Here is a 17905-nt window from a genome sequence, read left to right as displayed (position 1 = left end):
GAGGGAGACCTCATTGCTCTCTACTTGAAAGGAGGTCGTAGCAAAGTGGAGGTTGGTCTCTTCTCCTTAATATCAGGTGATAGAACAAGAGGAGATGGCCTCAAATGGCAACTGTGGAGGTTTAGAAAGAAAATCTATATGGAAAGAGTGGTCAAGTGTTGGAACAGGCTGTCCAGAAACATGGTGGAGTCACTGTCCCTGGAGGTGTTCAAGAAGCATGTGGACATGGCACTTCAGAACATGGTGTGTTAGGCTGATGGTTGGATTTGATCTTGGAGCTCTTGGCCAGCTGAAATAATTCTAATGGTTACTAGGAAAATTGTTCCCTTTCCAGGAGAATGGAAACAAGCTGCTCTGCTCTGGCAGCTAATCTGCTTTGAATGTTACATGGGTCATGGTTTCTTATCAGGAGTACACAGAGCTTTTCAAACTTGCAAGTGGGTTGGAGTTTTACATTGAGTGGATTAGCTGATCTGCACTTTGAGGTGTCTTTGAGGAAGACAACTGCAAAGGTCTTTCCATTGTCCTGTCATGGTAGTTTGAACCTATGCCAGATCCATGTAATGCCTAAATGAGAGCTGGGTTCTGTGCACACAGGTCGCTCTCAAATGTTCCATTTTTCTGTTCTCTAACCTTGAGGTTTGCTTCCCTTGAATGTTGTAGAACTGTTGTGTCTGCCACAGATAACTGAGCCTTAATACAGAAAGAAAATCTGGACTCTGAACTGTTTGATAGTGGCACTAGAGCGTATTTTTTTGGTTCTTGTATGTATGAAGCAAATGTTTTGTAGTGTGATGTTCTAAACTTGTTTTTTAATTATATGGAGTCTCTTTTCCTGCAGGGCTGCTTTGTGTAGGGGCTTCCATTTAAGACCTTCATGAAGGCAACATAATACTGAATTTGATAGTTACAGGCATCATAAATAACAGTGTCAAAACCTGACCACATTTTCATGTTAAACTCTGACATTATTGCATCTGGTTTAGCAACATTTTCTGTCCAGTAAACAAACCCAACCCTTTTGTCAAGACAATTTCTGAAGGAGGAGCACTCAGGGAGCATGGAGCCTTTTCATCTGCCTTAATGCTCTACCAACGCTGTGATTAATCTGGGACTTGTCTACACAGGGAAATTGCTCTTGAATAAGAAGGTGTCAGGGTTTTAAATACAATGATTCTAGGACAGTTCTCTGTTTGTACTTCCTTATTTTGTATTGAGAATGCTCACCCATGGGGAAGTTACTGGAAAACAATTGTTAGGGAATAACTTCTCTATTTTAATATCCCATGTAGACAAGCCTTTAAGGCTGGCTCTCTCCCACCTGCTATCCTTTCCAAGTTCATTTCTCCTTTAAGTTGATATAAATAAAATTTCATTTGAATTTATTTGTTGGGTTTTGGTTGTTTGTGGTGGTTTTTTGGTTTGATTTGATTTGTTTTTTTTCTGCTATTCAGGAATGTACCCTGGAGGAGCCATACATTGTAGCAAAAGAACATTCTTCCTCTTGTCCTGGCTATGCCATCCCTCTGCTAGTCAATTTAACTCGTTCATTCACTCTTCAGGGTGTAACCCATACATACAAAGAGTTTCTCTGTGATTACAAAAACCAGTAATATGCCCTGCACTGGTTATCATGCATGCTTATTTTGTTCAGTTCTTGCCAGTGGACCCTGATTAACTCCACATGGAGAAGATTCTCCATATATCTGTAGTTATTTCCATACTGGGGCTCTCTGCCTTGTGACAGATGCCTCCTCACCCTTCAGGCCACTAAAAGCTCCCAAATTTGGCTTGCACTGTGCACACCTGAGTTTTCTGTTTGATTCCATTCTTATACTGAGACTGCAGAGAAGCTCTGTGGTGTGGTGTCACTGAGCATCAGACCCTCTTAAACACAAACCCAGGTTTATCCAAGCAGAGTGATGAATTCTTGGCAATAAATTGGAATAAAATTTGCTTGCCCCTTAAAAGGAGAATAAAACCAGAACCTTAGTGGGTGTTTAACAATGTAGTTCCTCTTCTCTGATATTTTGGTTGGCTTTGGGAGCTCGCAGCCTAATCTCACCCAGTGGAGCCCTAGGAATTTACATAACCTTTGCTTTTCAGCCCAAGTGTGTCTTTCCTCCTGCTTTCTGGACACCTTCCTGTGTGTGTAGTTCTGGTAGCTCCTTTGGCACCTTTTTTTCTAGCTTGGATGGGCTTCCTAGTAATTACTGATTTTTTGGACTTCAAATGGCTGTAAGATAGCACAGAAATATGGAACTTCTAGAAAACACAGAGGCAATTCCAAGTGGTCCTGCAGCAGTATCAGTATAGCTTACCTGTAGGTGTTGCAATGAATGCAGGTTTTATGAAGCAGATCATGAAGTGGTAGCAAATGGATAGCAAGGACAATTAAAATGTCTCAGGGCTGGCTGAGCATTCTCAATGCAATCCTGTTTGCTGCCCTTCTACTAGGACTCTGCAGCAATGACTGTGTAAATCAGACGCTGGAAAGCAGCTTCTCCTCATGCTGTGGTGGGCTTGCAGACCTTGAAGTGCAGCTGGATGAGGAAAAATTGATGCTGAAACAGTGCCATGTCTCTGTATGGATTCTGGTGAGACAGCAGTTGCTGGGAGTGGTTTATAAATGATTCATACCAACAGGTTGCTTAAAACTATCCAAAGATGCGTCTTTGTTTTTCACTTGTGGCCCTAGGTGCTGCCTGTTTGGGTCCTCACAGCAAAACCATGATGAGCTAAAGCAATACAACATCTAGGAAAGCTTGCTTTGGATTTCTTCCTTAAAGTGTAACAGCTGTTAGGGCCTTCTGTGATGTGTGATTTTAATTGTGAGATTGGCTTATTTCTCTCATTTGTCTTGGTAAATGTTGTGGGAAGCTTTAGTTCTTTCCCCTGGGATATATGGACTAGAGTTTGCATTGGTTTGGGTTTTCCTGTTGGTTATTTGCTCTGCCAAAACAGCAGATGGGTAACACAGAATCCTGCCTTCTGAATAAAAACTAGATGGACTTGGTGCTGTTTATATGTTCACTGTCCTTGTCTTGCCTTCATGGGGTTTGTAGGCAGGTGAGCTATGTGGTTTAATAGCAGTGATTTATATTGCCAGCAATATGTTTCCTTGCTGTGTGATTATGTCCCATTCTGAAATGACTGCTCATAGCCCTGCAGTGATGTGTGCTCTGATTTCTTTTCCTCAAGCTTTGCCTTGGCTAAAGGCACAGTGCAAACAAGAACAGGAAAGATTCAGAGAACAATCTTTGAATGGTGAGGTCTGGCCACTGTTAAGCCTCTTATTTTTGAAGAGGTTCTGAAGAGCATGTTGCACAATGAGCAGTGTGTAGTTAACCCTGGCTAGCTCCAACTGCAGGGGGGTTTCAGAAGCACATAGCAGAGTGCCTTTTGGCTGACTTCCTTTCTTCAGCTGCTTCTGTACCTGATTAGTATTATTAACGTATCTTGCTGGCCTCATTTGTTTCCTCCTCAGCCCTGAGCATAACTTAAATTGCAGTTTTTAGCAAACACTCCTGGGAGTTTGGGGGTTTTTAATGTAAAGCTATTCACAGACATCTAGGTAAAAAGGAAATAAAACCTTACCATTACTCAAGTGTAACAGCAACAGCAGACTGATTGTTGTGCTGGTTGCAAAGAGACACAAAAGTTTCCTAAGCTACTGCTAGAGCCTTCTTTTTTTTCCTTAGAAATGTTAGCAGTGGTAGTGCCACTAAGGGGCCAGAGCCTTAAAGAGATACTCAGGTGCCACACTGAATTTTTGAGCATCTAAGTCTTTCATGTACCATGTAAGAGTTTCCTTTGAGAGCAGCAGAAGAATTCTAACAGCTGAGACTGGCTTCATGCTTCTCTGTTGAATGTACTTTTTGTGGTTTCTCTTTTCTCCTGTTCCTCAGCCACTGAGCATGTTTGATGTGCAATTTCTGAATGCAGTTGGAGACCTGTTGGACCTCATTCCTGCATTATTTGAGTATTCCATGAGGAGTGGACAATGCAATGTGGAGCCGGGAGGCCATGGGAGGTATCAGTGGGATATGGGTCACTGCTCTGCACTCATCAAGGTAATCAGCAAGACCTTCAGTAATTGTGTTGATATGTAGTGTCATGGCTCTGCACTTATGGAGTCCTCACTCTTTATGCTGCACATGCCTGAGGAAGCTTCTGTCAAGGTGCTTTTAGACAGCTGTCCTGTGTGCCCCAGTAGGATTTTGGGTCCAGTTTTACTCACTTGTGCCCAAAGACAGGAAAAATACCCAACCCATTGAGATGGGCAAATGGAAAGCTACTCAAATTGCCAGGGAGTGAGAGCTGCTGTGGAACAGCTTTCCAGGGGGATCAATGACAGAAAAAAATGCTTTTGAGAAACGTGTCTGATACATCATGGTGGCAATTAAATTTCTCAGTGAAAGTTACCAAGGATCTAGTCAGCATATGAGGACTTTCTGTGTCCTAGAGGAGCAATGTTCACACCAGATTGAGAAGTGTTCTTTCAAGCATTTGCCTTCCTAGCTAATAACAAATCTTAGAAGCAGGGAAATGCTTTGCCAAGGTGCACTGTCAATATATATATTTGTCTTTACAAATTGATTTTGCTCACATTTGGAAATAAAAGCAGGAAACTGAGGAAAACAAAATGTGCTGTGTGATGCAGATGTCCCCCAGAGCCCTAATCTGTTTCATTTTGAAAAATGACAATTAATTATTTGAAAGTAGCACAGGGGAAAGAATTATTTCCAGAGGTTTCAGAAACGCATTGTGGAGGACACAGTTAAAAGCACAAGAATCTGCTCCCTCTTGAGCACTGCAATTAATCAAACTACTTTAAAACACGTTGTTCTCCTGGTTTCTATCAAGCACAAAAAAATACAGAGTATGATAGAGTCTGCAATGAATAATCTTTCTATATCTCTTTTCCAGGTTCTGCCTGGCTATGAGAATATCTATTTTGCCCATTCCAGCTGGTTTACATATGCAGCCACACTGAGAATATACAAACACTGGAACTTCAACATAGCTGATGCCTACACCAGCGCCAGCCGTGTCTCTTTCAGCAGTTACCCAGGTAAAGTCAAGAAACCCAGAACAATGTAGACATTCATACTGGCATGGACCATCCTCCTGCCTTGCAGATGTCTTCCTTATAGAAAGGGTAACACTTCAATGAGCACTGCCTGCAATCTACCTTAAAACCTTTGGCTCCAGAGAGGACAAAATACTGCCCTTAATTTTCTGGCTTGAACATAATGTCATTGTTGTTGTCTTTTGTTGTGCATTAATCACGTTCAGTGCTCTGAGTAGTACTAGTTAAATATTCTACCTCTGGCACAAACAGGCTGCTCTGAATGCTGCTTGTGTAGTCTGCAGTCATCTCAGCTGTCAGATTCCTCACCTTGCCTACAGCATTTGCGTGGTTGGTAATAAGTTTTGGACGTTTCTGTGTGCCGCTGTGGTATGACTTGTGCTGTAATGGGATTATTAGACAGCATCAAACACCAGCCTTCTGAAAGTCTATCAGCTGCTTTGGTGCTGGCTTAGCAAACCTTCAGTTTGTTTTTATTCTCTCCTTCACTTCCCTCTTTCAGCTTTTTTCTAACCTATTGCAGAGGGGACTTGTTTTTTCCTGTTTATTGCAAGTGTTGATGATACAGTGAGAAAGAATATTGAAAATCTCCCTTGGGAAGATAAGTAGCATATAACAATGTTGTTTCCTGGAAGGAGGTTACAAATTTCCACTGAAACATTAACTGCTGGCAAAAAATACATACTCTTGCTAGTGCAGCACCAAGAAATGTGAGCATGAAAACCCAAAGCAAATCTAAGACACTGAGAGTGAGGTAGCATTGTATAAACTTTTGAAGGTAGAATTTCCAGTTGGAAACTATCCAAGCATTCAAGAGTGTTGTTAAAATTTTGAAGTGAACTATGTGCTGTAGGTGGTTGTCTCACACATTGCATCAGGTTGAAAGGGACCCTCAAAAGTCCTCTTGTCCAGGCTCCCTGCAGTGAGCAGGAACGCCTCCAACTGGACAAAGCTGCCCAGGGCCACATGATGTCTGATGTTGGATGTCTTCAGGGATGGGACCTCAGCCACATCCTTGGGCAACCTGTTGCAGTACTGATGAAATTTTACTTATTACAAAGGCAAGAGTCCTTCCTGGCAGCCCAAGACTGTGGCTGTAAAACTCTTCTCAGAAGCAGTTGCATTTGTTGCGCCTTGACAGCAGCATGCTTTCTCTGTGGGGTTCTGATCATCCTCAGTGACCCTCAGGAGGGTGATGTTTTCTGACAGTGAGATTTTTGCTTTGAGGAAGAAGTAGTGGGTGCCTGTGAAGTGTGCAGCCTGTGAAGAGCTTCTGTTCGATTCCCTTGGACACATTTCACTGGCTGGTTGCAAGGAATTTTGGCAAGGCTTTGTAACCTAGTGAAGAGCCAAGGTTTCTGTCTGAGCTGTGCTCATCACCTGAATGTACAAGTGCTTCCTGGACCCCATGTCTTGGTAGAGATACTATGGAAGGTGCTACTCTCTTTGAGGAGAATGTGGCTCTGTTTTGCATCTGTTGCGTGCTGCATTGTGCTGCAGGCTTGAAACTGGGAATCAGGATCAGCCATGCAGAGCATTTAGTGTTTTATTTTTAGTGGGTGCCTATGGTGATGTCTCTGAGTTGTTCTTGTGGATTCTTTGTGTAAAGTGAAATCCATTTCTTCTCTTTTGGAGACTGATAAATCATAAAGGATACTTGAAAACCACCTCCTGTGGTGCTGAGGTGTTCAGGGTCTGTTCGCTCTTGTACAGAATCCCTCATTTAAAAACTTGCTCATTTAAAAACTTGCTTGTGCTGGGTCAACTTTGAGGAAGTGATGTGGTGAAGTATACTTCTACCAACAAAACTGAGTTAGAAGAGTTGCAAAATGTAGTTCCCATGGTTACAGTGAAGTTTGAGAGACTCTATGTGAAGTGTACTCACTGGGTGCCTAATTACAGGATACTACCACAAGCATGATCCATGGACTACAGCAGATTTCATGAGCTGTGGGTGTAGTTCACAGACTTGCAGTGTTCCAGGGGATGAGTAACCTCTAGAGCATGGACCTGGTAATGGTCTAAGGACATCATGCAGGAAGGGCAGAACTGCCAGATTCGTCTGCTCCTTGCTGTGATGAGATGAGGCCAATATGTTCAGGCCATCTGACCAGAGAATCTGCAAGTCCTGGCCATGGTTCCCCTTGACAGTTTTTCTTCTTCATGCAAGTCCCCCTATTCTCAGTTCTGCTAGACACTGACAACCAGTGAAAATGGCCAAGCTGGTAAGCTTTCCTGAAGAGTAACTTGATCCTAAGGCACATGACAGTATTCACTTTTGGGGGAAGCAAAGAGCACTAAAGACAGGTGTTCTCTCGGACCTTCAGTGAGGTCTGAGTAATTCTAGCAGATTTCTGTTGTCTAGTAGGTTGGGTGTGAAGTAAAACTCTTCAGCTGTCCAAAGGCTGTGTCAGAAAAGCTTCAAGGAGTCATTTGCCTTCTCAGAAGAAAAGTGCCAACTCCTCGGTTTCACCTGGGGATACAGACTAAAATTGTCCAGATGATTTACTGGATTTCAAAAGGCAGGTTGCTGCACCGCAGAACTTGGCGTTTGTTGTGACTCAGAGGATCTCAGACTGGTTGTTAACCAGGATGCATGTCGGTGTGTGCATCGTGACACGGCTAGAGGGCCTCACGCCTTGCTGCTTCTGTGGCTGAGCAGGTAGGAAGACAGGCAGGAATTGCAGAGTCTGTCCTGGCTCCCAGCAGTTCTCCACGTTCCTGCCAGCACGCTCAAGTGTCCGCTGTTACAGTATGCCCCCTCTCTGCTGCTCTATTCCTTTCAGAGCAGCGGTAGTACTACAGAGGCACAGTCAAGTGGAAATGAATGGTAGTAGCAATCTCTTTTTTTGCAGTCACTTGATGCTTGTTTCCATACTCCTCCTAATCCTTGCTTGAACTGCTTGTTCATGATCTTAGTTTTCTGTTCTGTGCAGAGTACTCTGAACCTCTGGAAAGGAGGAATGTCTCTGAGCTGAAGGCTTGGGCACAGCTGACTTAAGTTCAAGCTCTGGGCATAAGCACTTCATGTGGTTGGTGAATATATGCACAGCAGAGAGGACTTGCGTTGTAACAGACACTTTTTAGGTGCTCACAAATGTTGAGTGAAGCTGTGCTCATCTGAGGGGGTAAGAAATGTGATGACAGACCAGGTAGGTGCTGTGTTTGGTAGGACAAAGTGAAAGATCAGAGAGAGGGTCCCCACATCCCCGTTTCTCCCCAACCCCTGTCATCCAGTCGCTGCTCTACACTGCCACATTGAGGCATTCAGAGACATTAGTCCAAGTAACAGATGAAAGGACGTTTTCCAAGGACAGCAGCTCTCAAGGGTTCTGTCTTTGTGTGGACATCTTGAGCAGTTTGTTTTGAACCTTGTTTAAGAAAGGGAGCCAACAATCTGCTCCCGAGCACTCTGGTTTGGGTAGTGCCCTACTTTATCTGGGCTGAGCCACAGACTTGTTAAGTTACTCTGATTTTAGCTGTTCAAGCATAACAGTTGAGGAAAAACTTTACTGCCACTTCCGCTCCTCTAGGCTGCAGTTGAGGTACTGCCAGACTATTCCTTTCTTCCCTGTTCCCTACAACATCTGTCTAAAATGTGGAGGGAAGCAGAGGTCTGATACATTCTGGAGATGAGAGGCCAGAGCCATAGTGTGGGATGTGCTATTTCTTAGTGCCTAGGAGAGGTCTGCAAGTGGAAGGAAGAAAGCTAGTGGGAGTTCAGTCTTGGCATGAGAAGTAGCTGCTGATAGCACTGAGAGAGTTAAGTTAGAGAAGACCTCTCCCATTTCCACTGTCAAGGGTGTTTACAGCCCAGAGCATTGGGTGCTGGTCTCACCACTGTGAGGTGAGAGCCAGGCCTCATGTCTCTGCCATCCAGCCTGCAGCACTGTCCCTTTCTGTACCTGACTGGGCACAGCGACCTTTTAAAGCACCAAACCAGCTGCTGTGATCTGGTGCAGAAAGCAGCAGCCTGCCTCTCTAGAAACAGCAGCTGCCAGGAGTGTGGCACCTCTCAAATGCTCTCCGGTGTACTGACTCTCTGGAGACCACTGGCTCAGAGTGCAAAAAAGATTTTGCTTGGCTTAATGTTGTGGTGGTGAATGGAAGTCCAAACTCTGCAAACTTAAGCTCTCTGGACAATAAAATCAGAAGTGACTTTGCCTGTCTCTGTGTAGGCAGAGTTGGGTTCTTTGAAGGGAGGAAAAAAGGAGGAAAAGAAGAACTCTGAGAGCTGCTAACAAAAAAAGGAGATGAGTTTACAGGAAAAGTAGCTGAACCATGAGTTAGTAGTTGATGTAGAAGGCTTTTTCAATTACAGCACATTCTCATATCTACTTAGGCCAAGGGTGATCCAAGAGGACATCAGATATCTGCTGATATCTCTGTCTTCACCCAAGCTTTAGATCCGTGGATGCCTTTGCCCTGGGTAAACCTGTTCCGTGTGTTTGAATGTGGGGTTGCCTGTGCCTTAGGTCAGCATGGTGTATGTTGCCTCAGAAGAATTAGGCTACCAATGGTGTATCACAGGTTATAAACCATAGCTGTGTTATAAAACACAGCAGGATAAAACCTGGTAAATCCCAGGGCCCAGGAAATCTCCCAGCTTGCAGCTTAGCTGGGTTTTGCAATGTGTTTGAATTACAGAGTTCAGACTTGTTCCTTGTGTTGATACTTGCTTCAAGTTGGAGTTTTTCTCTTTTATCTCAGCTCTTAATTGGGAAAAAAAAAAAGGAAAAAACCAACCCAAACTCCAAACTATTTAGTTTGTTTTGAAGTAGGGCACTTGGCATTGGCACCCATGTGGGAATTGGTGCTCAGCTCAATGGTTTAATGATTTTATTTCTTAGATCTATTTGGGCAAATGCTTGACTTGTTATGCAAGAGTTTATTACTGGAGTATCCCATGTCCTTGTACAAGGTAAGCTGGCAGGGCTAGGCTTGGAGTGTTTCTCTTGTCCTTACTTCTTGGAGAGAGTACTTCGAGGTACATAATTTATTGGTACTCTTTTTCTGTCTCCTGAGAACAAAATACTTGGAAGAACAGCAAGCCTCTGAGGTGCTCTGCTTGCTCTGTGCTGATGCATTTTTGTAGAACAGGTGACCACAAAGGTTTTTTTTCCCCCTTACATCTGTTCTGCGTTGAGAACTTGAGGTTTTAAAGAAATCTTGCTGAGATGGAGCCCTTAAATGGTACTTTTGCATGAAAGAAGCCTGACTTCTGATGGAAGCCCAGGAACAGGAGGCAGAGCTGAGTTGTCTTTCTGGCTGTCATGTGTTGATGACCTTAATGTTTGCAAAGCTTGCTGTGGAGGATTGCATAGTGGAATTCAACTCCTGTTATGCAGCACTTGAGCGGTTTGTGCTCTTTGAAGAACGATACCATTGCAAACTCATTAGCAAGAGAACACGTCCTGGATAATTGTTTCAACAGGAGCTCACTTAACAACCTTTCTTCCCCAGCCTGGCAGCCCTGTGGCTGCTGGGCAATCTCCAAGTCAAGTTACTCCTGCTTTGTGAAGTATCCACCATGCTATCCATGGCATTCAAGCTGACCTTTGCAGCTGTCTGTACCACCTCCTGGCATGGCATCTGCAGCTGGACATGGTTTTGTTGGCCTGGCACCTGGAAGAAAATCTTGTCCGGAGATCCATTGCTGTGTTGAGTTTGCAGGGCTGATAGGCATAAAGCCCCTCAATACCTGCTCCTCTTTCTGTCCCATCAAAACTTTCTCTCCTGTAAAAGCCAATTTACAATGTAAGAGGTGCCCATGTCATGGAGGTGCTTTTAAGATTAGTCAGACTGGAGAAGATTTAACTAGAAGGCATATTCTTTTACTTGGCATGATTTAGTCCTGAGGGGATTCATTTAAAGGAGCACTTTTTGTCCTTGCAGGGTAAAAATTTAAACCCAAAAGTGATGGCTGAAAATCTTTGTGGAGTTTGTACTTTAAGGTTTGGTTTTCTTTGTTGTATTTTTCAAAAGGAATTTCTTTGCTGGAAACTAACTCTGGACATCTACAGTATGCAGTCCTCAGCATAAGAATGAGACAGCTTGACATAGGAATGAGAGACTTTGAAGCTTGGGATGCAGACATGAAGCAAATGCTCTAGACCAAGAATTAGGTTGTGTGTTGAAAGCATAACTGTGCTGACAGGTGGGCTTAAAGACTTGCTGAAGTCACCACCTCAGCTTGAGTACTGCTACAGTTTGATTTCAAACACACACATACATTAATTCATATCCTCTTGGCTTGTCTCTCTTCTGTGAGTTCACAAAGATAACAGGTTGTGTATTATTGCTGTTTAAGGCTTCTTGGTGTCCCTGGATGACTTCTACATACTAGGCAGTGGCTTGGTAATGTTGCAGACCACAAACAGTGTGTTCAATGAAACCCTCCTTAAGCAAGTGGTGCCTGAATCTCTCTTCGCCTGGCAGAGGGTCCGCATCGCTAACATGATGGCAGATGGTGGCAAAAGCTGGGCAGAGATCTTCTCAAAGTGCAACTCTGGTAAGTACCCAAGCAGCCTTTTGGAAAACAGGATCTGTCCCCTCTTCCCCTTATACCCTTTTCCTTCCCCTCAAGCCAGGATCATAGAATTGTCAGGGTTGGAAAAGACCTCAAGGATCATCCACTTCCAACCCTGCTGCCATAGGTAGGGGCACCTCACACTAGGTCAGATTGCTCGGAGCCACATCCAGCCTGGCCTTAAAGACCTGCAGGGATGGGGCCTCTACCACCTCCCTGGGCAACCTGTTCCTGTGTCTCACCACCCTCATGGTGAAGAACTTCTGCTTAACAGCCAATCTGAATCTGCCCACTTGTAGTTTTGCTCCATTCCCTCCAGTCATATCACTGCCTGACATCCTAAAAAGTCCCTCACCAGCTTTCCTGTAGGCCCCCCTGGAAGGCCACAATAAGGTCTCCTTGGAGCCTTCTCTTGTCCCAACTCTCTCAGCCTGTTCTCATATGAGAGGTGCTCCATCCCTCTGATCCTTGTGCCCTTTCTCTAGACAAGCTCCAGCATGTCCACATCTTTCTTGTAATATGGGCTCCAGAACTGATGCTTAACTGTTTCTTTGCTCTGTTATGTCACACATAGGGACCTACAACAATCAGTACATGGTGCTGGACCTGAAGAAGGTCAAGCTGCAGAGGAGCCTTGATGATGGTGCATTGTACATCATTGAGCAGATCCCAACCCTTGTGGAGTACTCTGACCAAACAAGTGTTCTCCGGAAAGGTAACAGCTGCTGCAGCGCTGCCTGGGGAAGCAATCTCTTTCTGCCAGCTGGTGAGAGCTGAGCTTTGTACCTGGGAAGGGTTTGTTCAACACTGGTTTGAAAGCTTTTTGTGGACACCCCTGTTTCCAGGTCTGTAATGTGTTTGTTGCACCTCTATCCCCTGGCAGAAGTGGGGTGAGCATCTGCTTAGAACTGGTAGATGTCACCTCCTTTCTTAATTTTTCTTGCTTGTTTGCTGTTAGTACTTTGCCCTGTTTTAAAGATCTGTGATGAAAAAGGTGAGGTCTGTTTGAAGCAACACCAAATAACTGACACTGTGGACCTCTCCTGTTAGGAGATGACCTTTCAAATAGGAGAGAAGTCTTCTGTTCAATTCAGCTTCTGATTTTTTTCCTGGAGCTCTGTATTTTCTGTTCAGGAGATTCCTTAACCCTCCAGCAAGACTGGCAACAAGTTGATGGAAAAAAAAGCAAATGAAAATGGAGGTGAAGCCAAACAGCCACTGCTGGGTTTTGTTCACAGATGTTCTCTAGACACTTGATATCAGCATCTGAAAGCCTGACCTCATTCCACAGATCTAAGTGCATGTCTGGTGCTTTGTGCTCCCTCCAATCGCAGCTGCAGGAGGTGGATCAATGAGTTGCTCTTCATCATCCAGATTACTAGAAATGCACTTTCATTAGCAGCTGGGTAATTTTCCTATGGAGTTTTCCTTTGTGTCTGGCTCCTTGGAAGGTCCTGGCTTATCTGGGACATGGGCAAAATGTCAGGAGGTTTTGTGAGATGTTTCTTAAGGATGAAAAATCCCATGTTGCTCCCTTATCCTTCTTGGGTTCCTTTAGCTGCTGAAGATACGAAAGTAGGCTGTTGCCCCTTCTCCTCCCAGGGTTTGTGTGTACTGCAGGTGGTGGAATGCTGTGGGCTCCTCTGTGCTGCCTTGTGCATTGGGTGCTGGCAAAAAGCTAATGGAGCCCTCTCTAGCTCTGGTACTTGAAGCAGTGCATCCACATTATGCAGCTGTGCAGAAGGGCCAGGCTTAGAGAGCTCCTTTGAACTCCTTTTCAGCAGTGACCAAAGAGAGCTGCTGTGTGAGGTTCCATGTAGGACTGAACCCAACTCCTGGGCTTGAACATGCAGTGGTCACTTACTTAGTTTGCCCTGGTGGGATGGAAGCAGGGGGGCAAAGGGAGTCACTTGAAGCTTCTTGCTGGGAACTTTGGTGGAGGTAGACTGATGTTAGCACTATGAGACTGAGCAGGGAAACATCTGCAGGAGGGCTGGGGCTGCTTGTGTGTTCACTTCAGACTCTGGCAAGTCTGATCTCAGCTGTTTTGCAGGATGAGTCCTCAGGGTGGAAGTCTGGGGGCGGGTTGCCTGGGTACAGTCTCCAGTGGTGTTATGCTGGAAGTCAACTCTGGTCATGCCAGTGACTCTCAAACCAGTTTGATGTGTTACTCCTTGACACAGTGCTCAGGCAGTGCAGCATGGAGAATGGTTTCTTTTTCTTTTCTGATAGAAGCAAGAGCTTTCAGCTTTCCTCAGTGATAAAGAGGTTGTTTTTTCCCCCTGGTAGGTTATTGGCCTTCCTACAATATCCCTTTCCACAAAAAGATCTACGATCTCAGTGGGTATGCAGCATACGTTGTGAAGTACGGCATGGACTTCTCCTATGAGCTTGCTCCCAGAGCGAAAATCTTCCGTCGAGACCAAGGCAAAGTGACCAGCTTGGCAGACATGAAGTACATCATGAGATACAACAGTAAGCTGTGCTTGTGCTGTGGAGCTGTTGCTGAGTTACAGTGGGAAGCTGCAGCCTCACACACAGACCGGTTACGTTGCCCTAGATGCAGAGCACACACAAAGCAAGAAGGAAGCACACGCTTGCTGTTGAGGTGGGAGACCAGGCTGAAATTACCCTAACAGCAGTAAGGCAGGAGCCTTTCTAGAACAAGGGCCCTTGGGCTTGCTGCTTGACCTTTCCAGAGAGCTTCTGATGCTCCCAAGAGAGTCTCTGGACTGCTATTACCTAATACATCTACAGCCTGTCAGTCTGGAAAGCCTTAAACCCCAAGCAAGAGTCAGGTCAGATCAGACCAGAGAATTCAGTATAAAGCTTCAGGGCTTTTTCCCCCCTGTTCAGGCAAATGCTCTTTGGTAGGTAATGCTCTGCTTTTCCCTTAGGTGCATTAAAACTACCTTAATTAACTTCTAGCTGAGCCCATTTCTAAGCACAGGTAGTTGTAGATGCTGTATTTTTATTCCCAATTATAGGGAGCATGCTGATTGCTGGGCTTGGAGTTTAGGAGGCCTCTCCCAGGGTGGGGTATTGCTACTGTTCAGACTGCAAGTAGCAGCATGCTCACACCTGTTGAGTTTTGCCTGCTTTCCCCTCCTGGCTTGCAGCTACCACAGTTTGTATTCAAAGGCTTTGCTCTTTGCCACGTCTTCTATTCCAGAACAGGGAGACAAAGGCTCTCGCTGCTGTACATTTCCTTTCCCTTCCTCTTCTGCTTTTCTCTCAGTTCCTGCAAGCTTTCATCATGTGGACTTGCAGGTGGTCAGAGGTTGGCAGCAGTGCCTCTGGGATGCAGGAAGAGCTGTATGGACTTTGGGAGCAGGAGTTTGTCTTCTTAATGTCTTATCTCAAGGACTGACTTGTGGCTGCTACCTGGACCATGAGCAGTGTGATAGATGTGTGGTTCTGCCAGCACACTTACACAGCTTTTAGTGGCTTGGGTGCTTTGCATCAGCTTTTTGTGAGGAGACCCAACTTGTTTTCTGCCTTCCCTCCCCACCACATTTCTCCCCAGACTACCAGCATGACCCTTATGCTGAACGCAATCCTTGCAACACAATCTGCTGCCGGGAAGACCTGAATCCATCTTTTCCAGTGCCTGCAGGCTGCTATGACTCCAAGGTAAATTATCTCCCTTTCAGTATCTGCTGAAGGTTTGCTGCAGCCTGGTTGTGCTCCTGTCAAACCTGTAGCACACTTCCCTGCACTAGGGCAGGTGGAGCTGGGCTTGTCTGATCCTTCTTTCATGCTGGCCCTGTGGTTGGCCAGATCCTGAGCTGTTTTCTCTGTGCAGAATCCTATCTCCTGTCTCTGTACAGAGAGAAGTGTGAGGAAGAGTTATGTCCATGCGGTGCTTAGGGGTTAAACCCCAAAGCCCAGCAAGAGGAGGAACCCAAGAAAAAGCTGAAATGAGTAATTGCACATCACTGGGGAAGGTGACTGTGCCACCCTTCTGTTCATGGGGACTGTTCATGGCCTCCCCAGAGCCCACAGGGATCTGTTTCCATCCTCGTTTTAGCTTTACCTTTACAAAAATCCAGCTCTCTAGTGAGCATCCCTGCTCCCGGGCTCCACCTTGCTGTGAAACTGCTGGGAGCAGTTTGTTACAGATCACACTGCTTTCTGGGGGAGTGCAGGAGAATCCTTGCACCCAGTCGTGCAGAAAGCAGCAGTTTTCCTGGGTGGCTTATCTGGTGTTCTCACTGTGAGCGGCATCAGCCCAGCTGCAGAGGTTTATCTTGTGGGGTCCAGCCTGCTGCCTTTCTGGGCTATGAGCTTGGTTGCTGGAATGGGCTCCATGGAGGCTGTTTTGGCATTGCTGAGCTGTGTGTCCATCAGCTTGCCCAGGCCAGCTGCAGTGGCCAGCAGGAGCTCCCAGAGCTGCTTATTTTGAGGTGAATGTGGAAAATTGCTGTGCAGAGGCATCAGGTAAGGGAGTAGTAGGTCAGTGCATGCTGGCTGTGGTGTCTTTGCCAGCGGTTAGGCAAGGGGCAAATCAGGGGACTGAGAAGCACTGAAATAGCCCAAAGTGGCAGTTAACACTAATGGGATTTTAGTGTCTCTGAGTTTGAGAACATGGAGCAAGCTGGAGCCTGCTTGGGAGATCCTGAAAGAACAAGGCAAGATCTTAACTCTGCTGCCTTTGTCCTCTCTTGGACTACTCTGACATGCCCCAGGAAGCAGCCCAAGTGCTTAACACCAGCAGAGCTTGGGTCAGACCCTCTGTCCCACCTGCTGCGGCTCCCTCTCACTTGGAGACATCCTGGCCGGCACCAGGAGAGCAGTGTGAGCCTGTGCCGTGCTGCTGCCCTTCAGGGCTGGCTGTCCTACGGCTGCAGGGGTCTCGGCGCCACCCGGCCTGCTTTGTCCCGTGCTTACCTGCTTTGAGAGGGAATCGCCGGGAGCTGTTCCTGCTGTGGGATGGTGCCTGTGGGCCACCAGGCACCCCTCTCGCTTGAACTCTCGTCCTGTGTTACAGGTCTCGGATTACCGCCTGGCCTCAGCCTTCACAGCCACTGCCATCAACGGCCCTCCCGTGCAGGGCGGGCTCCCTGTCTTCAGCTGGAGGCACTTCAACAACACACGGCACCAGGGCCTGCCAGAGTCCTACAACTTCAATTTTGTCACCATGAGGCCAATCCTCTGAAGCCAGCAGCAATATTCCCAAGTGGATTTTTTTTAATGGAATTTTTCATCCCTGTGTATAATAAATGGACCTGGGTGGCCACGTCCCAGTGCCTTACCTGCTTTCCCCTGTCCTGCCTCCTAGGCACTTTGTACTCACACCTGTGTCCCAGGTGCAGCCCAGTGCATGTTCTGCTCCTCTGAGCTGTTCGGAGTGTCCCTTCCTCTGGCTGGGATTGATGGGAGGCAGGTGTGGCACTGCTTCCCGGTGAGCTGAGCCAGCAGCACAGCCGCTCCAAGAGCAGGAGTGAACTGCAATGCTAACAGCCAGAGCAGTCCAGCTCTGGTAGCAGCATGGAACCTACCTCCAGGGCTAGGCCAAGCCAGGTGGCTGTTTGGGGCTGTGGTGGCATCGTCTGGCTTGAGATGTGCAGTGCCTTGCTTCTCATCCAGAATGGTGCTAGTGGGAGGCAGTGCAGGCCATGTCCTCCCTGGCAGCTCAGTGCCTGCTGTCTGCAAGGCCTGGCTTTCACTGCCCTTGGCAAGCTTTCCTCTGTCTCACCACAGCAGCACGCAAGGGGTAGGCTGTGAAAGGATGTGCCTGGTGATTCCTGAGGGCAGCTCCAAGCTTTCAGAAACATCCCCCCACAACATTCCCAGGGAGAAGCAAGGAAAGAACCCTGTGGGTGAGTCCATGAAACAGAGCTCTCCCACATTAGCCCTTGCAGTTGTTCAGTGACCTCTTTGGCTGCTCCCTCAGATCAGAACACGAGAAGGAGATGGCTGTGAGCAGTGGGGCAGTATTACTCCTGGTTAGCAGTGTTTACAGCAGGGAGTCCAGTCACTGGGCTGTTTTGGGCTGGATGTTACACCTGTAATTAAGCTAAATGAAATAAAGAGAGCTTCATGGCTTTTGTGGCCCAGCAGTGCAGTGCTGCCCTCTTCTGCAGAGTGTGAGGTTTTGACCAAGCCCCTAGAGATTAGCTCCTGTGATGGGGCAGGGAGTAAGTTACTGGGGTGTGGATGAGTTTGTACCCTAAATATTTGACTGTCAGCTGCAGGGCCAAGAGAAGTGCAGGGAAGCTCTACCTGCTGTGTCACTTACCTTGTAAAGGCTGTTCCAAGTCCTGTGGTTCCTGACGCAGGCC

The 17905-nt window shown here is 46.3% G+C and overlaps 1 protein-coding gene across 1 annotated transcript in view; it reads left to right on the top strand.

The window, feature by feature from the left end:
* Positions 1 to 17680, top strand: part of PLBD1 (phospholipase B domain containing 1) — a 39579-nt gene extending 21899 nt beyond the window's left edge. Inside the window, exons 5-11 of the mRNA XM_064155096.1 lie at positions 3909 to 4073; positions 4930 to 5074; positions 11403 to 11603; positions 12196 to 12336; positions 13911 to 14096; positions 15148 to 15254; positions 16612 to 17680. Coding sequence (XP_064011166.1) covers positions 3909 to 4073; positions 4930 to 5074; positions 11403 to 11603; positions 12196 to 12336; positions 13911 to 14096; positions 15148 to 15254; positions 16612 to 16779 — 1113 coding nt within the window. The 3' untranslated portion in view covers positions 16780 to 17680. The remainder of the gene's footprint in view (positions 1 to 3908; positions 4074 to 4929; positions 5075 to 11402; positions 11604 to 12195; positions 12337 to 13910; positions 14097 to 15147; positions 15255 to 16611) is intronic.
* Positions 17681 to 17905: the final 225 nt, after the last annotated feature.

Source organism: Pogoniulus pusillus, chromosome 15, assembly GCF_015220805.1.
Source record: "Pogoniulus pusillus isolate bPogPus1 chromosome 15, bPogPus1.pri, whole genome shotgun sequence".
Lineage (NCBI taxonomy): Eukaryota > Metazoa > Chordata > Aves > Piciformes > Lybiidae > Pogoniulus > Pogoniulus pusillus.
The sequence above is the reverse complement of the archived record's forward strand: the minus strand, read 5'-3'. Positions and strand labels throughout refer to the sequence as shown.